Source organism: Macaca fascicularis, chromosome 1 (genome assembly GCF_037993035.2).
Source record: "Macaca fascicularis isolate 582-1 chromosome 1, T2T-MFA8v1.1".
Classification (NCBI taxonomy): Eukaryota; Metazoa; Chordata; class Mammalia; order Primates; family Cercopithecidae; genus Macaca; species Macaca fascicularis.
The window spans coordinates 106,405,913-106,426,736 of record NC_088375.1 but is presented as its reverse complement, the minus strand read 5'-3'; the positions used below and the strand labels follow the sequence as shown (position 1 = coordinate 106,426,736).

At 49.1% G+C, this 20,824-nt stretch overlaps 1 protein-coding gene across 3 annotated transcripts in view; it reads right to left on the bottom strand.

Moving 5' to 3' along the window:
• KCNN3 (potassium calcium-activated channel subfamily N member 3) overlaps nucleotides 1-20,824 on the bottom strand; it is a 167,559-nt gene that overhangs the window by 22,614 nt on the left and 124,121 nt on the right. For all 3 annotated transcript variants that reach the window (XM_005541654.5, XM_065545177.2, XM_005541655.5), the window contains one exon: nucleotides 5,167-5,308. In XM_005541654.5, coding sequence (XP_005541711.3) covers nucleotides 5,167-5,308 — 142 coding nt within the window. The remainder of the gene's footprint in view (nucleotides 1-5,166; nucleotides 5,309-20,824) is intronic.

The following is a 20,824-nucleotide window of genomic DNA, read 5'->3' as shown; positions in this document are numbered from 1 at the left end:
ATAGCATTAAAAATGGAACATCAGATGGAGAGGGTTCTCCCCAGGCTCCATTCTCCCTCCTCTTGCTGGGCCCAAGCAAAACTCTACTTAAATCATCCCTGAAAGCTGAGGTCCAATGGGCCTGAAGAGGGAGCTTCCCTGCACCATGCTACTTTGAGAATGTAATCACAACAATCAATCATCCACCATTCCAAATTTCCAGGGTCTAGATGGGGTGTTTCACAGCTCCTGCCATGGCCCGCACTTTAACTGGCTGAATGCAGGGGGCTTTTAATTAGAAACTACAGTGTTTTATCTAAGGAACCATCTGTCTCACACGAGGAAGATAAATTTCTCTCTGGAGGCAGGACAGTGGACTAGATGGCACTTCCCAGTTTCTTTCAACATAAAGATGTCATGACTCCCTTGTGAGTACCTCTGTAGAGGATGCTGCATTCTTAACCCTTAATTCCAACTTAAATGGATGCTCTCAGCTTCATTTTTCCATTGACTGGATGTAATTGGGGCAGTCACCAGTAATGACACCTAACCTGGATTAAGAGGCAACCTCATAAAGATGGGGCCAGACATCAGCAGCCTTCAGAAAGTCGTGGAGGAATGCTGAAGCCTACACTGCTGAGCCTCTGCAGACTGTGCGGCGTGTGGAGAGGGAAAATGAAGAAGGGAGAGAAGACAATGGGAACATGAGAGAAGAGGAGGGGAGGGGAGGGAAGGAGAGAGGAGAGAGAAGAGAAGGGGAGGGGAGGGGAAGGGAGGGGAGGGAAGGGAAGGGAAGGGAAGGGAAGGGAAGGGAAGGGAAGGGAAGGGAAGGGAAAGGAAGGGAAGGAAAGGGAAGGGAAGGAGAGGGGAGAAGAGAAGGAAGGTGGCTGCAGGGAGAGGTCAAGCTGGGCAGAGAATGAGATGGGGAACAAGTTGTGTTGCATCCTAAACAGCAAGGGTCAGGGGGGTAAAGAGAGAAGGAGGAGGCTGAGGAATAAGAAAAAATGATGGGCTGATGGGATTGAGAGAGGAAGGAAGAACAAGGAGCCTAAGGCTTGAGCCAGAAGTCAATGGTCCATTTTGGCCCTTTAGAGGACATGAAGGAAGTGCCAAGGGATCCCACCCTGCTGTGTCCATCTTCAATTGGTATAAGACTCGCCTGTCCCCTGGGTCCCCTTTGGGATGCTGGGCCCTTTCACTTAGGTGAGTTAATAGTCTGACAGGCCACAGGGGCAGCCTGGCAGTGCTGTGTCACGTGGCAGTGATGCAGGTTAGTTTTAAGAGACAAATCGCTGAGGGCCTGGCTAACCGTGGAATCTTGGAAATGGCTGGTGGGCAGAGGGGGTGTGTGAGGAGGGAGGAAGCAGGACGGGAAAGGGTAAACAGCTGCTGCTATGACTTCCCTGGGGTCAGACTCGGGGGAAGAGCCATGACTCAGCCTTTTGCTTTCAGATATGCCAAGTCCTGAACCACAGGGGACAACACTAGAGTCCCTGGATCTGCGCTGTCCGACTTCCAGTTCTGTGGGGAGAGGGGAGGAGATGGGGTCTACTTCTGATGAGCTGGAACTTCCCAAGGCACGTGGGCGAGCAGGGAGCACCGAGTGCACGGAGGGAGGGTGGCTGGGACGGGGTGAACACGCCTAACTCTAGAGATTCGGACCCAAATCGGGACCGAGACTCCTCCACACCGGTCCTCCCACCTCTTGTTTTCAAGAAACATTTTCCAGCTGGAAAACCTTAGAAGCTGGAAAAACAAGTATCCCAAGGGGAAAAGTATGAGGTGTTCTTAACTAAAGAAGCATAAAATAAAATAAAACACAAATGAAAGTGACAAATGGAGGAGGGAAGCCTGGAGGATTTACAGTTGGATTCTGTTTCTGCAACAGATTCCATGCAACAACTAAAATAACATCAATTGGTTTGAAACCAAGGTGTTTCGGGAGAAGCTCATCTTCTAAAACTGACATTAAGCAGATGTCTTGCTGAGCCCTCTTTTTGCCTCCTCCCAAAATGACTCAATTTGTGCTACCTTTTACTTCATCATCACTTTCCCTTGGCAGTTCAGACGCATCTCTCATGAGGCCACTGGGGAAAAGCTCAGCGTCCCCGCAGACATTGGAAGCTTTTGCCTGTTTGTCCATAACTCATGAAGGGTCTACAGAGTGAGTCCAGCTTTAGAAAGAGGCTAGATTGAAACAAAGTTATGCCAAGCAGCCTTGAGGGGCTCTGGGGTCTTCCAGATGCCTGCAGAACCAGAAGGTCAGCATTGCACATATTTTACGTTGCATTGTCATTTCCAATTCTGGATACTAAATATTGACAGCTTTCTCTCTACTGTGTTGTCACTGTGATCATGAAAAATCCTTATGGAAAGATGCTGGACTTTAATGTAGCTGCTTTTGTGGGTGAAATCTCTCAAACACACCAGGTCTGTGCCAGCCACGGCAAGTTGTTCAGACAATTATATACCCTGCTTAATGGCTGATAATTACATCGTTACTGGGATTGCCAAGAGAAAACAATGATTAAGACTATTTACAGGCCACACACACACACACACACACACACACAAATTCTTCCTTTCCCTTCCCAAGCAGGCCTTGCCTTGGCCTTCATGGTGTCCATGGTAACCAAACAGGAAGCCCTACCTTTAGTAAAGGCACTTGCAATAATAATTGGGAGCTATACATAGTGTTGGGAGGTTGGGAGGAGGAGGGGAAAGGATCCTCAGCAAAGTGAAACCCTGGCTAGGAGTGACTCAGCTAGAAAAATCACATTTGCTAGAAAAATGCCACCAGGGTTCCTCACTGTGGCTGACCCCAGAGTGAGGCGACTGACTTTAATTTGGGTGAAAAACACTGACAATGAATAGAGGAAACCTCCCTGTTCCCGTATATAGAAAGGTATATATTTATGCACAGGGTTTTGTACAAAAAGAGATGAAAGGCCTGGGCTGTATTTTTCATATGGAAGGTGGGGATTGGATTGGGTCCTCCTCATCCATTTGTTCTTTCCACTTTGATCACACCTCAATCCACAGGGAACGGAACACTCCCTCTGGGGGAGCGCTGCAGAGCCAGACAGCAAAAGGGGGTGCTGAAAGACAAGCAGCCCCCGGACCCCAAGGAGAGGCAGGGGTCGGGCAAGGGTCTCGCCTGTTCCGCTCAGCTGTGCCAGAGTAGAGCCAGGAGATGCGAAGTCCAGGAACCAGGAAGCCGGGTCCTTAGGGTGCTGCTTCTTGGATGGGGCACAGCTATGTGCTGAGAGGGAGAAAGTCTGGTATTTTAAAATAACAGAGGCTCCCCGCAGGGCCCATCCGTCTATTGGCAACCCTGTTCTGTACCAGCCCTGGCTGACAGCTGGTTCTGAGGCACAAAGCCCACACCCCAGGAGTGGCTCTAAGAAGGAAAGCTTTGGCCTTTGGTGGCATTTCATTCTTTTCTGGTAAGAAGCATCTTTCCCTGGTTTCCTCATGACAGTTGGTGCTATGCCAAGACAAGCTCCTACTAACCGATGGAAGATATTTGTTCTAAAGCCTTGCACTTACCCATGATTTATCACAACCCCAGCGCTAAGCTTTTTGTCATTAGCTGCTGTCGTAGGACCTGCTTGCTAATAGGGACCTGCCCTGGACTGGAGTCAGAAAGGAGGAGAGAGCCTGGCCCCTCTTGCTCAGCAGGCCGACTGCCCCAAGCCTTGGTCTGACTGTCTGGTCCACCAATATCAGCCCCAGGAAACCAACGAGGCAGACTGGGGTGGGGAGTGTGGGCAGCCCCCAGACCTGCGGCCCTCCCTTTCCACTGCAGAAAGCGGTCACTGCCCTTCCAGAAAGAGGGTCTTCATCTCTCTGGGAGCAATGGGGGTGACGAATGGAATCTGAGGGATCACTGCAAGGAAGGATTTTCACAAAGGTGTGAGGGGGGCTGTGGAGCGGGGGTTGTCCTTGGGAGGGCTGCAGTCTCCAGCCATGGAGACCCAAAGCCACGCCACCAATGGCCTGTCCACTTCTCACCCCGCCACCTCCCCCAGCACTACCCAGGCTTAGATGTGCTTTCCTCTTTCAGCCTCAGTTTCCGCCTCTGAAAAAAGTGTCCAACCCTGCTCTGACACTGTTCTAGGATTCCAGGATGAAGGCCAAAGAGCAGTAGCTGCCTGTCCTGGACCCGAAGTGCAACAAGACCAAGGGAACACTTCACTAATTTGCAACTGAAGGACACTGAGGACACCACCAACACTGACCGGTGTGTGACCGCTTCTCGTTTTCAAAGCACTTGAACATAAATCATTGCATTTGGTCCTTGCACAAGTGGGGAGGGCAGGGCAAGCCCTCCATCTCTACTTTCCCTGGAAGATGCTCAGGCCCAATAGGCAGAGTGCCTGGCCCAGGGACCACAGTGAGCAGAAACTCAGACCCCACATCCCTCTCATAAGGCACACTGTGGTGGCCATGTGACAGGCGAGAGCGTGTGCCTCTGCGAGAGTGTCGAGTGTGGGTCGTAGGGCACTGGGCAAGAGAGATACACCTTGAAAGGGCACAGCACACCTGCTGGGCACCTGGGGATGGGATCACAGCCTTGCCGAATGCCAGTCCTGCAAAGCACTTGGCACTTAAAGCCCAGCCCCACCATAGGCAGAAGTGGAAGCAGAAGCCTGGGAAAGGCAAGAGCCAGCCCAGAGCCACATGGCCAGCCCCGTCCAGGACACAGGTCCCAAAAGCCAACTCAGTGCTCTTTCCCCAGTCCCTGCTTCTGTGAGTTCCAGCTAAATATGATCAGAAATGGTGCCAAGGTCTGTGGGACCAAGGGAACAGGAAGGAGGACAATAAACTGCAAGCCCCAATGCTCACTGGAGGTGAGCAAACTGGGGGGCTGCACAGCAGTGCAGTGGGCATCAGAGCATCGGGCCAGGACCAGCTTCACCCAGCTGATTTTGAGGGAGCTGTGAATAGACCATTAACTGCCAGGAGTCCAGGTCTCATTCTTACCTTAGAAAAGTCAACTGAAAAGTGAGAAACCATTGCAGATTTCCCACCTGCCTTTTTATGTATAGGGGACACACACGCAGGTTGGTTAACTAACAGCCGCCCCCCACGCTGTGGCTAGGAAGGCCCCTACGTGCTTGCAAGAAAGAGTTCTGCTCTTTGCCACATTTTGAGGGTAGGGAATGGGCAGAGGCGGGTACTCACCATAATGCCAGTAAGGAGACAGACACCTTTCCCACAGTATGTGTGGGGCACCATGTCCCCATAACCAATGGAAAGGAATGTGATGGAGATGAGCCACATGGCACCCAGAAAGTTACTAGTTACGTCCTGCTGGTCATGGTACCTGCCGAGGGGAAGACAGGAGTTAGTTGATGAACAGCCATTCCCGGGAGTAAGGGCTGTGGGCAAACCTAGAGGGGGGAAGGAAATGAGATATTTGGCTGAGGAAGAGGCAGCAGTGACAGTGGCTCACACAGAGCTCTTTAGGCTACTGAAGGGGCTGCGACTGTGCCCACCCAGGTCCCACCTGCAGCCCCCCCATCCCGTTGGCCTCCTGCCATGAGCTTGGTCCCAGAGATAAAATGTTTTGTCATGATTTGCACCTCATTGTAGACACCCTTTTAGTGTTGGTAAGATAGCTTTGGATGAAATCATGCAGTAATAAAATTCAAATTTTCCCTTCCAAGCCGACAGTCTAAATGTATGTGGATGTGATTAATCTGAAATCACAAGCTCCTGAACAGGGAAAATGTCAAAAAAAATTATCAAACATACTCAGCGATTTCCTCTAAGAAAGTTGAAGCATTTCAAAGACTGGTATCTCCCGGGGGGTCTAGAGGGAAGCTGTGGCGGCTGGGGCTCTCGTGGAGCTATCTCTAGAGGGGGCCCTGGGGTGTCCACAGAGACCTGCCTTTCTGAGTCTGACAGGGACTTGTACTTGCCCCACCCTGAGACGAACCAGCTGGAAACATCAGCACCATTTCCTCTCCGGATGCCTATTCCACCTCATCCCCTTCCTCCCTCCCTTCAACCCCAACACCAAGGCCTGCTGCATGTCAGGCTCTGTGCCAAGTACTGAAATACAAAAATGAACACCATACAGCCCCTGCCCTCAGAGACTCAGCCCAGGAGAGGGGTTTGTCAAGGAGGCAGGCATCTGCAGAGGGGTGCAATCAGGGGGTGGACAAGGTGCCCTGGGGATAGAGGCAGAGGGCAATGACCTTGACCCAAACACATGAGGGTCCACAGAGGTGCCACAGAAGAGCAAGGCTTGCATTTTCCAGGCAGGCCCAGAGGAATGGGTGCTCTGGGCAGAAGACCCTAATGAAAGCCCAGGGCTTATACAAAGTGCAGCAAGGGAGCTGGTTGCAGGCTGGGTGGCAGGGCTGGTGAAGGTGGATCCTCTTCCAAACCGTTCTCTAATGGGATCAGCCTGAACAACACACAATAGACTCTTCATTTTATAATGTAGGGCTTCACTTCTTGATAAAATCTCCTCTTAGCCACTTGGAGGCCACTGGACGGGCAAGCTAAAAACAAAGGGCCAGGGAGACCAAACCAACTAGGTTGGATAGAGTAGAAAGTCATTTAGGAACCTGAATCTATGGAAGTCAGTTACCATCAGGGCTTCCATGAGTTAATGAACACAATGTGCCGGGACAGGCCTAGCACAAGGAGGCCCCTAGAAGGATTCGCTGCCATCATCAGGGATCTCCACGCCCCCACAGGGTCTGTGCCCAGCGAGTGATAGGCAAACGCTGCTTTTCCTTCCCTTGCCACCTTAAGTGAGGCGTGCAGGGCAGGCTGCATGTATAGGTGCATCGAGAGATGGACCTGGAAGGAGGCAGGAGTTCAGCCAGTCAGAAAGGAGACAGGGCCATCAAGTCAGGGAGCAGCAAGAGCACAGTATGATGGATACTGTGCATGTGTTGAGCACCTGCTGTGTGGCTGGCACTTTGTACGCGAACATTCTAATCTCACAACAGCCTTTAAAGTATTTCCCAGGTAAGCAGCAGGAGGCACAGAGACACTGGGTGACTTGCCCAAGGACACACAGGAAGCAAAGCCCATGCTCCTCTCACTGTTTCACTCAATATCAGAGGCAAAAGCGACTGGCATGTGTCTTGGGGATAATGAGGAAGCTTCGGTGAGAGGAGATTGCCTGGGCTCTAGTAGCAGGCGACCAGGGGGCTTCAGAGACCAGGGGTCAGATTTAGGAAGGCCTGGAATTCTGGGATAAGCAGCTTGGATTTTGCCTTAGAGGCCTTAGAAGAGACTCTGGGTTCTTGAGCACAGGAATGACAAGATGACACAGCTTGCTGGGAAGAGTGGTCTGCGGGTGGCGAGCAGGGTATTTGAAGAGACAGGACACAGAGGTGGGGTGGCCAGGCAAGAAACAGGTGTGCAAAGCTGGGACAGAGACGCAGGCCACAGCCTTTCTCACCCACCAGAGCCTGGCCCCAGCAGATCCCTGTGAGCACATCAGTGGTGGGCTCTCCAGCCCACTTGAGCCCTTGGCCAGCAACTGGGGACCCGGCGGGTGGCATGGCATTAGCCTTTTTGTGGCTGTCTGCACAAGGACATAGGTGTCTGGTACTTCTGGGGACATCTGAAGGAAAGATACCCCCTCCCCAAAGCTCTGCTGATGAGATGGCCTTGCCTGCCCTCTCCATCTGCTACACTTGCTCCCCAGGGATGCTCTGTTACCACCCTGAGGGCCCCTGGCTGGCTGCATGGGCCTCATGTCCCCTGGCGGGGCCTGCCTTTGCTCCCCTGGCTATCTTTGAGTAGCACAGGCTGGTGGCTCCCAACTCGGATTCCCGGGATTCATCTACCCCTGACTGTGGCCCAGCGTGGCAGCCCCTCCCAGCTCTGCTGTGGCCTTCGACAGACAGCTGCCTCCCTGCCTGCTCGCTCTGCCCGCTAGGCCTTCAGGTCAATGCAACCCCTCCCCTCCCAGCAGGCTGCTCTCTGGCTGGAGGGATGGCGGCAGACGCTGACCCTCAGACCCTGTGCTGAGACAGTGGTGAAAACATCAGACTTTAGCTTTTCTAAAGCAAGACTTCAGTGACTGTGGGAGGGGACACAGAAGGGAGAAGACGTAAAGGCAGCTCCATGCCACAAGCCGGCAACACATAAATGTAGTAGAGTCACAGCCAGGGTCCTCAGTTCTTCCAAAAAACATTTTCTGGAAGACAAGTCTTGGGTAAGGTCTGAGGAAGCGTGGTTGAGGCAGTTTAGCAGTGAGGAGTTGAGCTGAGCCAGTGATCTTGGGCTGGGCTGGGCTTGCCTGGCTTGGAGCTCCAGCTCCAACGTTTAGTAGCTCCATGGCTGTGGGCAAGTGACGTACCCTCTCTGTCACTCAATTTCCTTATCCGCTGATGGGAGGATTAAGTAAAATAACCCACAAGCAATACCAGCACAGTGGCTGGCCCAAAGTAAGTGCTCACTAAATGTCGGCCATTATCGTTGCTGAGAGGGCGCAGGTGTTATCAGTCTGAGAAACAACAGACAGAAAAATACAGGGGCATGGATTTACACGTGCAGTGGAGTGGTGAGGCATTCATGAAGATGTCTTGAAGTTTAGGCTGGAGAACTATTTGATACAGATACAAAATAAATCAACTGTAAGTTCTTGGACAAAGAAAGGACATGAGACACTTGGTATCTGAAAATTCTTCTACATGCAAGACTGACTACAGAGGTCAGGCCCCAGATAAGGAACGCTGCTAGAAGCTTTGCAGGTGTCCAGGGAGAAGCAATGGAGAGCCTTGAATACCTAACTATGAAGTTAGGGTTTAATCTGTAGCCCATGCTCTGTCACATCATGGGTTTTGTTGTGCACACGGGTCTCCACAGTCCTCTTTTCCCTGCAAACCCTGAGGATTAAATTCGCGCTCCCTGGCTGTTTGACTGCCCTTAGGATCATGGAGCATCCTATTCATATGTGGGAGGATGCCAAGGTAAAGAGATTAGAGACCAAAGTGGAATTACATATAAATTATATTCTTGTGGGTTTCTTTTTTCATTCACCGTAATAAATTTCTGTGGGTGCTAACTGTGTGTGCTAAGCAGAGGAGATGAAGGTCTTGAGAGTGTCCTTCGTTGTTTGTCAGCCTTCAGTGATCGCTCCTCTGGTGGGGGCTACAGAAGACGCTGAGATGAATTGGACATGCACCCTGCTCTCCAGTGGCTTGGAGCATCGTCATGGAGATAAGACATGCATGTAACTCACCAAGCAGGAAGTGATGAGCCAGAAGGCTGGGCTGGTGATTCAGGACTGTGGGAGTAGAGAGGAGGGAGAAAAGGTTTCTAAACCTATTCACAATTTTAGAGCGGTTTACACATGTCACAAATTCACATACTAATCTCGTGCTATTTTTTGCAATCGAAAATTGGGGGGCAGGGATAGCTCCATGTTTTTCTTTAAAGGCTGAGGAGGAAAAGATACAATTTTTCTTTGAGCTCAAGGATAGTTATTACAGTTACTGATTTATCTTTCAGGGTGTGGACTATGGATTTTTTTTTCACCTCTTAACATGAAATAAATGAGAGATACAAATGACTATATGACTTGGCAAAGATGGTAGAGACGTATGTCTACTTTTGCTCCCTCAAATCCCTTACAGCTCAAAATTGTTAGTCCCCTACTTTTAAAAATAAACAGGCAACCAGGAATCCCCAGACAGCCAGGAGTCTCTAACATTAAAGACACAGATCAAACCAGTCAATTAAACAAACAAAAAGAAGGAACTCTGGATCAAATACAGACCATTCACAGAGAGAACTCTTGAAAGAAAAACCCTATAATTAACGTAAGAGAGATAAAATAAGATACTAGACCCACGAGACAAGAATGGAATGCTGTATGAAAAAAGTCTTCCTAGAGGGGCTAGAAGATAAATCGAGGAAGTCTCCCAAAAAGCAGAAAAAGACAAAGAATGAAAATGAAAGAAAATATGAAGTTGGGCATTGTGGTGCGTGCCTGTATCCCCCAGCTGCTTGGAGGCTGAGGCCGGAGAATTGCTTGTGCCCAGGAGGTTGAGGCTGCAGTGAGCTAAGATTGCGCCCCTGCACTCCAGGCTGGGGACACAGCGAGACCCCCCACCATCTGTTAAAAGGAGAGAAAGGGAAAGAAAATATGAGAAAATCAGTGAATCAGTCTCCCAATTCAAATAGTAGGAGTTACAGAAAGAAACAACTGGGGGGAAAAGAAGGAGAGAAGTAATTATTTTAAAAATCATTCAAAAATAAAAATCCCCAGAACTTAAGGGCATGAGTTTCTAGAGCAAAGGCTCACTGTCCCCAGCACAGCAGATGAAAATAGATGCACACCAAGGCACATTATTGTGAAATTTCAGAACACCAGGGGAAAGGAGACAATCCCACAGAGCTTTAGGGGTTTTGAGGGAAGGTATAAAAGAGGCCAGATACGAAGAACCAGAAATTACAACAGCTTTGGACTTTTTGACAGCAACACTGGAAGCTAGAAGGCCATGGAATAAAGCCTTCAAAATTCTGGAGGAAAATTATTTCCAAATCAGAATTCCAAACCAGAGACCAGAAATCTGAATCGGCCAAAGTATGAGTTCAGTCTGAGGGTGGAAGGAAGACATTTTCAGATATGCAAGGTTGTCACGGGTTTGCCTCCCAGGCACCCTCTCTCAGGAAGCCACAGGAGGTATGCTTCACCAAAACAAAGAAGTAAACCAAGGAGGAAGACAAGGGATAAAGGCAATGAGCTCAGGGTGATGGTACCGGGAGGTCCCTGTAGGACAGGTGCACACCAGGCGCGGAGGACAACCCGTCCAGGCTGGAGCAGGTCGAGAGGCTCTGGGAGACACTTCCAAGGAGATGAAATTGATAGAAAATCTAATGTGCCTGAACATCCTGAAGAGAGATTTAGACAACTGCCAGGGTTTGCACTTGATTTAATGACAAATACATAGAAAACTAAGCAAACGCACAAACATGATCATTAACAACTCCACGAAAAATGAAAAGTTCCGCAGGAAGGGAAAAGTTATATTTTACTACAAGGCGGCTCAACTATGAATAGAGTCAAATTAGTGTTGACTGACTAATGTAAACACTGATTACTGCTTTAACCAAAATTATGATATAATTATAAAAGGAAGATGAAGGGTGAGGAAGAGTTGGAGAAGAGGAAAGGGAGCTGAATTTTCATCTCTCAGAGTGGGAAGGGAATAGGTAATACCTAAACAAACCAAAGCATCAGAGGATAGCAATACACACATATTACTCACAGACATGGAGGCAAATACTAAAACTAATTAGCAAAAGGAGGTAAAAGTAGCTGCCTCTGGAGAAGGGTAAATGGGAAGAGCTGGTGGAAGACAGCAAATACCACAGAAGGACTGACTCTGCAGTGTATGCACATGTAACTTTGATCATATCAACAGAAAACCAAACCAAAGAGAAAAAAACAAAACTACACACAACACTAAATGACATTAAGAAACACAAAAAGAAAATAAGCACCATGAACTCACCATCCAACTCCAACCTGTGGAATCTACTTGTGTGTTCTCTCTATTCTCAGCGCCCCCCACCCCAGGATCAACATTACCCTGAATGTCATGTTTATCATTTCCTCTTTTTCTTCATAGTGCTTCCACATAGGTAGGATTGCCTAAGCAATATGTAATTTCATTTGTCCTATTTCTGACCTTCATAAGGATGAAATCATACTACAAGAGTATGGTAGGAAGCTTCTCAAATGGCCTCGATATCCCCCCTCCTCTTGAGGTCTTCACACACTTTTGCAATCCTTTCCTTTTGAGTGTGGGCTGGACCCAGTAACTGGTTTTTAACACATAGAGTGTGGCAGAAGTGATAGACTTTCATTTCTGAAGTTAGGTTATGGTACGATCATGGTTTTTGTCTTGGGTGATCTCTCACTAGTTCTCTTTTGGATTGCTCTCCCTGGGAGAAGCCACTGGCCATGTCGTGGAGGCAATCCCGTGGAGTGCCACATGGCAAGGGACACAGCCTGCCAATCACCACATGAGTAGCTTAGAAGCAGGTGCTCTTTAAGTGAATCCTTGAGGTGAGATGATAGCCCTGGCTGACAGCCTGACAATCTCATGAGAGACCTTGAGCCAGAGGTACCCATTTAAGCTGCACCTGAATTCCTGACCCACAGCAACTGTGAGATAGTAAATGTCTGTTGTTTTTAGCTGCTAAATTTTGGAGCAAGTTGTTATGCAGCAACAGATAATTAATACAGTGAACCCTTCTATGAATTGCTTCCTTTCTGTTCAACATATATATTATACTGACATATGTGGCTATAGGGTATTTTTATTCCTGTATTGTATTTCATCGTATGAATATGCCATGATTTATTTATTCATTCATCTATTGATGGACATTGGGATAGCTTACAGGTTTTTCCTCTAATCATAAATACTGCTACAAACATTGTTTTTATTGACTTATTGTTATTATGTTTTTAGAGACAGGGTCTTGCTCTGTTGCCCAGGCTGGACTGCAGTGGTACAATCATAGCTCACTGTAGCCTCGAACTCTGAGGCTCAAGAGATTCTCCTGCCTCGACTTCCTGAAATGTTGGGATTACAGCTATGAGCCACCTCACCCAGCCCAAACATTCTTAGTCATAGCTCCTGGTACACTGCATAAGAGTTTCTCTAGGACACATACCTAAGACTGGGTTTGCTGGTTTGTAGGATATGTACATATTTTACTTCATTAGAAAATGCCAAGTTGTTTTCTAAGATGCCAGTGCCAATTAGGCTTCCACCAGTGGTGGAGAAGAATTCCTGTTGCTCCATATCCTCATTAATACTTGCCATGATCTGACTTTAGTCTTCGCCAAACTCGTGGGTGAATCGGGATCTCATCGAGATTTGACTTCACATTTCCATGATAAAAGCTTAAGTAGCCTTTCATATATTTCTGTGTCATTCATACTTTCTCTTCTGTGGCATGTCATTCATGACTTTTGTCCACTTTTCTATTGGCTTGTTTGTGTCTTGTTCTCATTTTAAAAGTTATATATTCTAGATAACAAGAATTTCATCAGTTTGTGTGTTGCAAATATCTACTTCCAGTGTGTGCCTTGCCTTTTTATTTTCTCTACGGTATTTTTGATGAATAGAAGTTTTAAATTTTACTGTAGGTGACTTTATCATCCTTTAATTTATAATTAGCAGTTATTTGGTTTCTGCAATAATGGTTCCCCCCCAAGATTGTAACATTTTTACATGTTTTAAAATGTTGCCTTTCTAAGTCTTTAATTTGCCTGGAATTGATTTTGCATATGGTGCGAAGCAGGGATACAACTTCATTTTTTTTCACATGGGTAAGCAATTATCTCAGTTTCACTTAATATGCAGACCATCCTTTCCCCCACTAGCTTTCAATGCTTCCTCTGTCTCATGAATTATATGTGGAAGTGGTACAATTTCTTGGTTCTCTATTCTGTTCCATTGGTCTATTTGTCTAACCCTGAAGTTATATTACAGTATTCTCTGTAGCCTTTCCTTGGTACATTCTCAGGGTCTAGCACATAATAGGTACTCACTAAAATGCTTGTGGGCTGAATAAGGCCTGCATGCTGCTTTTCCTGTCCCCCTACACAAGTGAGGCTTGCTTCAGTAATTCAGCGAATCATGTTAAAATGACTTCAGCTGTTCTCTTCGGCAGACTAAACCTTTGTCAAAGTGGCTGCCAAATTCCTTGAGCTTGGAGTCAGTTCTCACTATTAATAAGAACTCAGCTTCGTGACACTAGCTGTGATCTGTTACAGCACTAGGGTGACAGAAAATAAGCCAAAGTGAAATGACTGCCTCTTCTTCCTTCTTCTCCAAAAGAGTTTGAACACTTTTTAAAACCAGTTTTGTTAAAAAAATAAAATAAAATAAAATAAAATAAAATAAAAAGGATTATTTTCACATGGATCTACATGATATGATGGCTCTAGCCATTTGTCCTGGGTCTGATTTGTTGGAAATTTGCAGGCATTGAACCAGACCCTCTGCAGAACTCCAAAGCAGCCAAACGGACTGCTTTGTCCTTGCCTTCCAGTCAATCCTCAGAGCCACACAGTCAGACCTGCCCACTGAGCTGTGAACCCTGTGCTTGAGAATTTCTCCAATGAAGAAGCCAACAACACATACCTGGCTTGGCCCCCTGGTGGCCTCTGACCCCCACCGGTGCCTCCCTCCTCGGAACACGGCCCTCCTCTGGCATCTGCAGCGGCTCACCGGCCTGCTTTCCTCCCACTTCGACTGTGCCTTCTTGGCTTCCTGCTCTGACTGCCGCTTCAGCGTTGCTGTGCTCCAAGCTTGCCTTGCACACACAGCTCTCTTGCTCCTGTCACCCTGCCCTGTCCTCCCTGATGTCTTCTAACTGGCCCTTCAGGGCCCACTTCAAATCCCATCCTGACCCACCCAGCCAACCAGAGCTCTTTGCCTGTGTCTCACACACCACGTGGCATCAGCAGTATCTGCCTGCTGCCCGCACACCAGCTTGCGGAGAGGTCGCCTGGCTGGCTGGGGTCACGGCTGAACTCACAGGTTCCAGGGCCAGAACACCTGTTTGAATCCCGGCTTTGCACCTTAATGTCTACATGAACTTATCCTCAGTCTTCCTACCTGTAAAAGAGGATAATACTTGTACCACCTCACAGAGAGTTACCGTGAGGGTTAAAGGAGCTGATATGTCTAAAATGATTAGAGCAGTGCCAGGCACATAGGTGCACTAAAAAAAAGTGCTATTTTCATCTTGTGTGTCTATGGTTAGCCTTGGCATAGCAGAAAGAACACAAGATCTGGAGCCCAGAGACTGCCTTTCATGCCAAATGGCTCTGTGACCTTCAGCAGATCACTCCACGGACTCGGGGCCTGCTGCTTCTCCGGGAAGCAGAGTGTAATGATGCCGTCCTGCCTGCCTCACGAGGCTGTGGTGAGGAGTGAATGTGCACGGGCTCCATCAGCCTTCAGCGAGTGATACAGACAGAGGCGTGTCACGGCCTCTGCAGGAGCCTCACACCTGGGGCTTCGTCCTAGCGACAAGGGCAGCCGCACGGAAAGAACAGGCAGCAGATGCTGCTGTGTAGGAAAACAGAAACTCCTCCCGGCTTCTCCTTTTAATCGTCGCTGTTCTTCTGGGTGGCTGCAGCCCCTTCTCTTCACATGGTGACTCGCAGCTTAAACCCCTTATCTCCATTAAATTGTCACCTCTGCTTTCAAAATATCTCCAGAATTGGAGCGCCTGTCATCCCTGGTCTGTGGCCACCCTGGACCAGCCCCACCCTCTCACCTCATCCAAACCCGCCCTCTCACCTGGACCAGCCCCGCCCCCTCACCTGGACCAACCCCGCCCTCTCACCTGGACCAGCTCCGCCCCCTCACCTGGACCAACCCCGCCCTCTCACCTGCTCCAGCCCCCCCCTCTCAGCTGGACCAGCCCCACCCTCTCACCTGGTCCAACCCCGCCCTCTCACCTGGACCAACCCCGCCCTCTCAACTGGACCAACCCCGCCCTCTCACCTGCTCCAGCCCCGCCCTCTCACCTGGACCAACCCCGCCCTCTCACCTGGTCCAACCCCGCCCTCTCACCTGGACCAACCCCGCCCTCTCACCTGCTCCAGCCCCACCATCTCACCTGGACCAGCCCCGCCCTCTCACCTGGACCAGCCCCTCCCTCTCACCTGGACCACTGCAGTAGTTGCCTCACTGGCCTTCCTGCTTCTGCCTGGGCGACCCTTGCCCCAAGCTAGTCCCGTTACAGCAGCCAGAGAGGCCCTCTAAAAAAAGTAAGACAAAAGTTCCTGTATCCCTCAGAAAAAAAGCCAAAGTCTCCTGGGGTCCCCAACCTGGGGGCCTCTCTGAGTCCATCTCACCTTCGCCCACTGGCCCTGCCACCTGGGGTTTCTGCAGCTCGTTCACCCAGCCAGCTTTACTCCTGCCTCAGAGCCCCTCACCTGCTGTTCTTTCCAGAGATGGCCCTGACTTACAATGGTGCCACTTTACAACAGTGCAAAAGCAATACACAGTCGGTGGAAAGTGTACCTCAAATTCTGAATGTTGATATTTTCCCAGGAATCTGTGATGCAACTCTCCCTCCCCATGCTGGGCAGCTCGCAGTTAACCAGGTGATCACCAGTACTCTACAAGGTCCTCTACAGGGCACTGTGCTGCCGGGTGATTTTGCTCAGCGGCAGGCTGACGTAAGCGTTCCCAGTACGTTTAAGGTAGGCTGGGCTAAGCTATGATGATCAGTAGGTTAGGTACATTCAGTGCATTTTCAACTTATTATTTTTTCAACTTACTGTGGGTTTATTGTGAAGTAAGTCACGGGACATCTGTACTTAGAAGGCTCTTATCCCAGATAATTTCAGGCCTTTGCACAAATGTCAGCTTCTCAGTAAGGTGTTCCCCGCCCACCCTGTCTCCAAGTGCACTACTGCCCCACACCCACCAGGCCAGCTTTCACCGAGTCATTCTTCTCCACAGCACTTATCACCACCTGACATAATAGATATGTGGCCTATTTTTGTATTTATTGACTGTCAACCCCTATTAAAATATCAGGTTCATGGAGGAAAGGACTTTTTCTGTTTTGTTTACTGCTATATCCCTAGTGCTCAATAAATATTTGTCCAGTGAATGAATGAATGAATGGCCCCACTTCGTCTTTCTCACAAGCCAGTGGGACAAGACCAGCAGGATAAGAGCTGTTACCCGATTTTACAGTGAATCAATGCAAAGCTCCAGTGTGTAACTGACCTAACTAACTTCTCACAGCAACTAAGTGAAAAGACTGGGACTGAAACCTGTATTTTCTCGGCTGCCAAAAATGGCAGTTGCAGTGAGCTGGGCACAGGGTGGGGCATGGAGGCAGCACCTGTGTGCCTGGGCAGGGACCATTCCAGCTTGGCAAAGTACCCGCTCAGCCACTGCCAGTAGGTGATGGCCGGGAGGCTGTGTGTGTGACTGGCATTCGAAGCTATTAGAAGCCTGAATTAGAAGCTATTATGAAAGGAAAGAGATTTTCATGGAGTCCTGGGTTTTATTCCCATTCCCAGCTCTGCCTTTGTCCAGGTCCCCAGTATAATCAACTTCTAATTATCAAATACCCTCAGCATGCTAGGGCATGTGATTCCAGCTTTATGGAGAAAATGGGGTAAAATCACCATTTCTTAAGGGTATTATGAGCTCCTTTAGGAGCATTTCAGAAATGCTTGAGGTGTGTGAAAGAATCCCATTGAAATTCAAAGCAGCTGAGGAATAAATGGCTTAAGGTGACTTCAGGGCTATTACTGCTTGTGCCAGTTGGTGAATTCACATCAAGGCAAAAACAAAAAAAAACAACAAAAAAAAACCAGTTCGTTCTTTTCTCAAAAACAATTTCCCTTATAAACATCTTAAAATATAAAATGAATGGCTTTGAAGACTCAGGGCTGATCACAAGACTATCGAACCACGTGCCCAGGACACCATATGCATATATAAAGTCACCCCTCCATCCACTTCACCTCTGTGTCCTATTTTTCAAGAATTGGCTTTGAATTTAGGAAAATAATGACGTTTTCCTCTACCAGGTAATTCAAGTTAACAGCCCTGGATCTTTCCAAGGCAACTCTAAATCTAGTCTTTTATTTCCAGCGCTAAGAACTAACAGCATGGTGCAAGGCCTCCAGTTATTTTTAAAAGGAGAGAAAACCAGCACCACCAGAGCACAACGGCTCCAACAAACAAATGCGACTTGCCGCCAAACAACCGCAGCTTGCTCTTGCTCTGTGAACACACGGGTTTGGTTGGTGTGGCTTTTTTTCACTGAGGTGGTGGCATCTCTGTCTCCATTAGTGGTTTTCTGTAGAAGCTTCTGAGCAACTCTGGAAGAGGTGGGACAGCTGGCTGGTGTCACACAGCTGGATGCAACCTCCGCGGGCCTGGGTGGGGAAGCTTCAACACCAGCATCGGCCAAGCTTTTCTTGGAGTGTGTTTCTCTTCTCTTGGGTCTCTTGGTCTTGCTCAACTTCTCCACCTTGCAAATGGATGCACCACTTGAGGGAAGCCAGCTGCCATTCCTTCCATGGTCCATTTTCTTCTTAGAGGGAAGCACTGTCAACCTCTTTGAATGGTTATTAAATTAAAAACCAGATGGCTCATCTGGCAAATCCTTCTGAGTCAGTTTCTCAATTTGCAATGTTTCCTTTATTCTTATTAAAAAATATTTCCATGTTTCCTGATTTGGAAATGTTTAATAAAATGCATGAAAATAGAGAAAAACAATATGCTCGGAAGCAGCACTGTTCCCATGGGAAGCATGTCTTCCACGGTATTTGGAGGTGGCGTGGCAGAGAGGGCACGGGCGGAGAGTCCAACAGATGGGGGTCTGGATCCCAGCCCTGCCACCTGTTAGCTGTGTGGCCTAGGGAAGGCGCTTACCTCTCTCTGTCTCGGGCTTCACTTCTGTAAAATGAAGCAGTAAAACCTTGTACAGGACCACGTGGATGATTACATGGATGAAAAACATAAAACTCTGCACAGTGCCTGGCACAAATTTTGGAACTTAGTAAATGAGTTCATTTGGTCAGCAATAGAAATGAGCCCCCTACTGTGTGCCTGGCTTGGTGCCTACTTGGGAACTTAAGAGTTCTAGAAAGGAGGCAGACACCAAAGAACACCAAGGCAAAAAAGGGCCGCATTACAACGGAGACAAGTGATGCCAAGTTGAGGCGGGGGGCCACTGCGCAGGGGACACAGAGCCATCTCAGAGGAGCAGGTATGGGCTGGGATGACAGTGCTGCGGGTGGAGTGGCAGGCTCAGGAGAAGGCTGAGGTGAGTTGGAGGGAGAAGCAGGGCGGGGAAGGAACTCTGAGCAACTTCTCAAAGTTGCCAGTGCTGGGGTTTAATAAGCAGAACCCCGTGAACTCACGGGCACAGCTGGCCTGCACCATTACCCTCACCCCAAACCCCTCCGTCTTCATCCTCCTCCTCTATTTTTCCTGCCTTTGCCCCTCTCTGTTCTTTCTTCTTCTCTCTCACGCTTCTTTTTCTTTTTTTCTCCTTTGAAGCACTGTCTCCACCTCCTTCTCGTCTCTCCTCTTGTTTTCCCTTTCACTCGTTCAGTCTCTCTCCCACCCGCCCCTGTGAGGACCCACAGAGGAAGCTCTGCCCTAGAGGGAAAGGGTTTCTGCCTCCAAGGAGCTGGTCATCCCTTGGGGACACCAGTCTTTGTTTGCTTCGGTTTGATTTTGCTTATTCAGCAAACTTGCATTTGGCACCCACTGGGTGGCCAGATACAGATGGCATCAAATGTCGCCAGGCAGAATCCTGTGCTGTGAAGTGGGGACGGTAACATCTGGAATAGGTGCATGGGTCCCCCCAATGTGGGACATCTCTGGAGGGAGGTAAACTAAGCTCAACTGATCCCCAACTCTGCTCATTACCTGCCATCTCCCTGCTGCCCAGGTGCCCTGCAACCCCGGCCCCCTTCATCCTGCACCTCCTATTTGTGGGCAGTCCCACCAGCTATCCATCCAGCCATACTAGGACACCAGGCACTGTTCCTGAGCTTCCTCCCCATCACTCCACATCCAGTGAGTCAGTCCGGTGGGCGCTGGCTCCTCCAGCTCTCTCAAAACTGCCCTTGCTCTCCATCCCAGCCACCACTGTCCCGGGCGGTGCGGGGAGAGCATCCTGTCACAGCTCTGTTACTACAGCAGTTTCCACAACTGGTGTCCCGTCTTCCCCTCAAATCCCCCTTCCACACTGCAGCCAGGGAGATCTTTCCGAAATTCCAGACCCTCCCCTGCTCCCAATCTACCAGTGGCTCCCCCGGGCCTAGGTGTGGGAAGAGAAGAGGGGACGTTCTCAGCCTCTGCGCAGTGACACACTGGGGTACACAAACAATCTCTCTGGGCCTTATGGTAGTTGAAGGATTGACATTTTGAACAATTTATTTTTTTGTTATGGCAGTTTCAAGGCTATCCTGTGATAATACCACTCTCGCTGTCTTGTACTCTGATTTGCTTTCTTCAGTGGAAAGGAAGGGCCAGGACTCCAGCTAGCCTGATGAAAATGATTTATAACCTAGGGCACACCCACAGCAGAAGTCGGGTGTCTGAATACCATCTCTCCTGCGTCGCTGGAATCAAAGAAACAAGTACATAAATAAGGTTGGAAACTGTCGGCTGATAGAGGAGTCATTCCAAAATCTTTAGGCTGGTGAAAAAGCCCCTGCCTGCTCCTGCAGCCTTGGGTGCACTGCGGCATCTTACGACACCCAGGCAAGCAACTGCTTATTCTCTCCTGCAATCCATGCTCCCCCATCTCTGAGCTTCGCTTATGCTGGCCCCTCTGCCTGGAGGCCCCTTAGGCCTAGGAAATCACCTCCTCCAGAAAGCCGTCCTGGATCAAGTGCCCTCCGTGGAGCCCCTTTTTCCCCACTCTCCCTTACTTGTTACCATGGGCTGTTGGCCATCTCCACCCCCAGCACCAGCCTCCATTGGTCAGTTGGTTTGTCGGTCAGCAGGTGCTGAGAAAGCTGGTCAGAGCTACTGAAGGAAGCTGTGAATGAATAAGAACTTAGGGGAAAGTGACATTTAAACCTGGTCTCATCTCACTCCCTGCTGCGGGCCTCTGCTTTCTGTTTAAAGCCATACTGGGTCTCTGCTTTCTCTCACGGTTGCTGTCTGTCTGTGGTTTTCATTCAGCTCCACCTGCCCGGGGCCCTCAGTCTGCCGCCCGTGTCTGTAAGCTTTCTCTCTCCTGGTTGAGCCTTTCCCGACATCTCCCATCAGTCACAGAGCATGACTCGGAAGCAAAGGGGCTTCACAGCTCTTCGTTTTTTATATACAGAGAG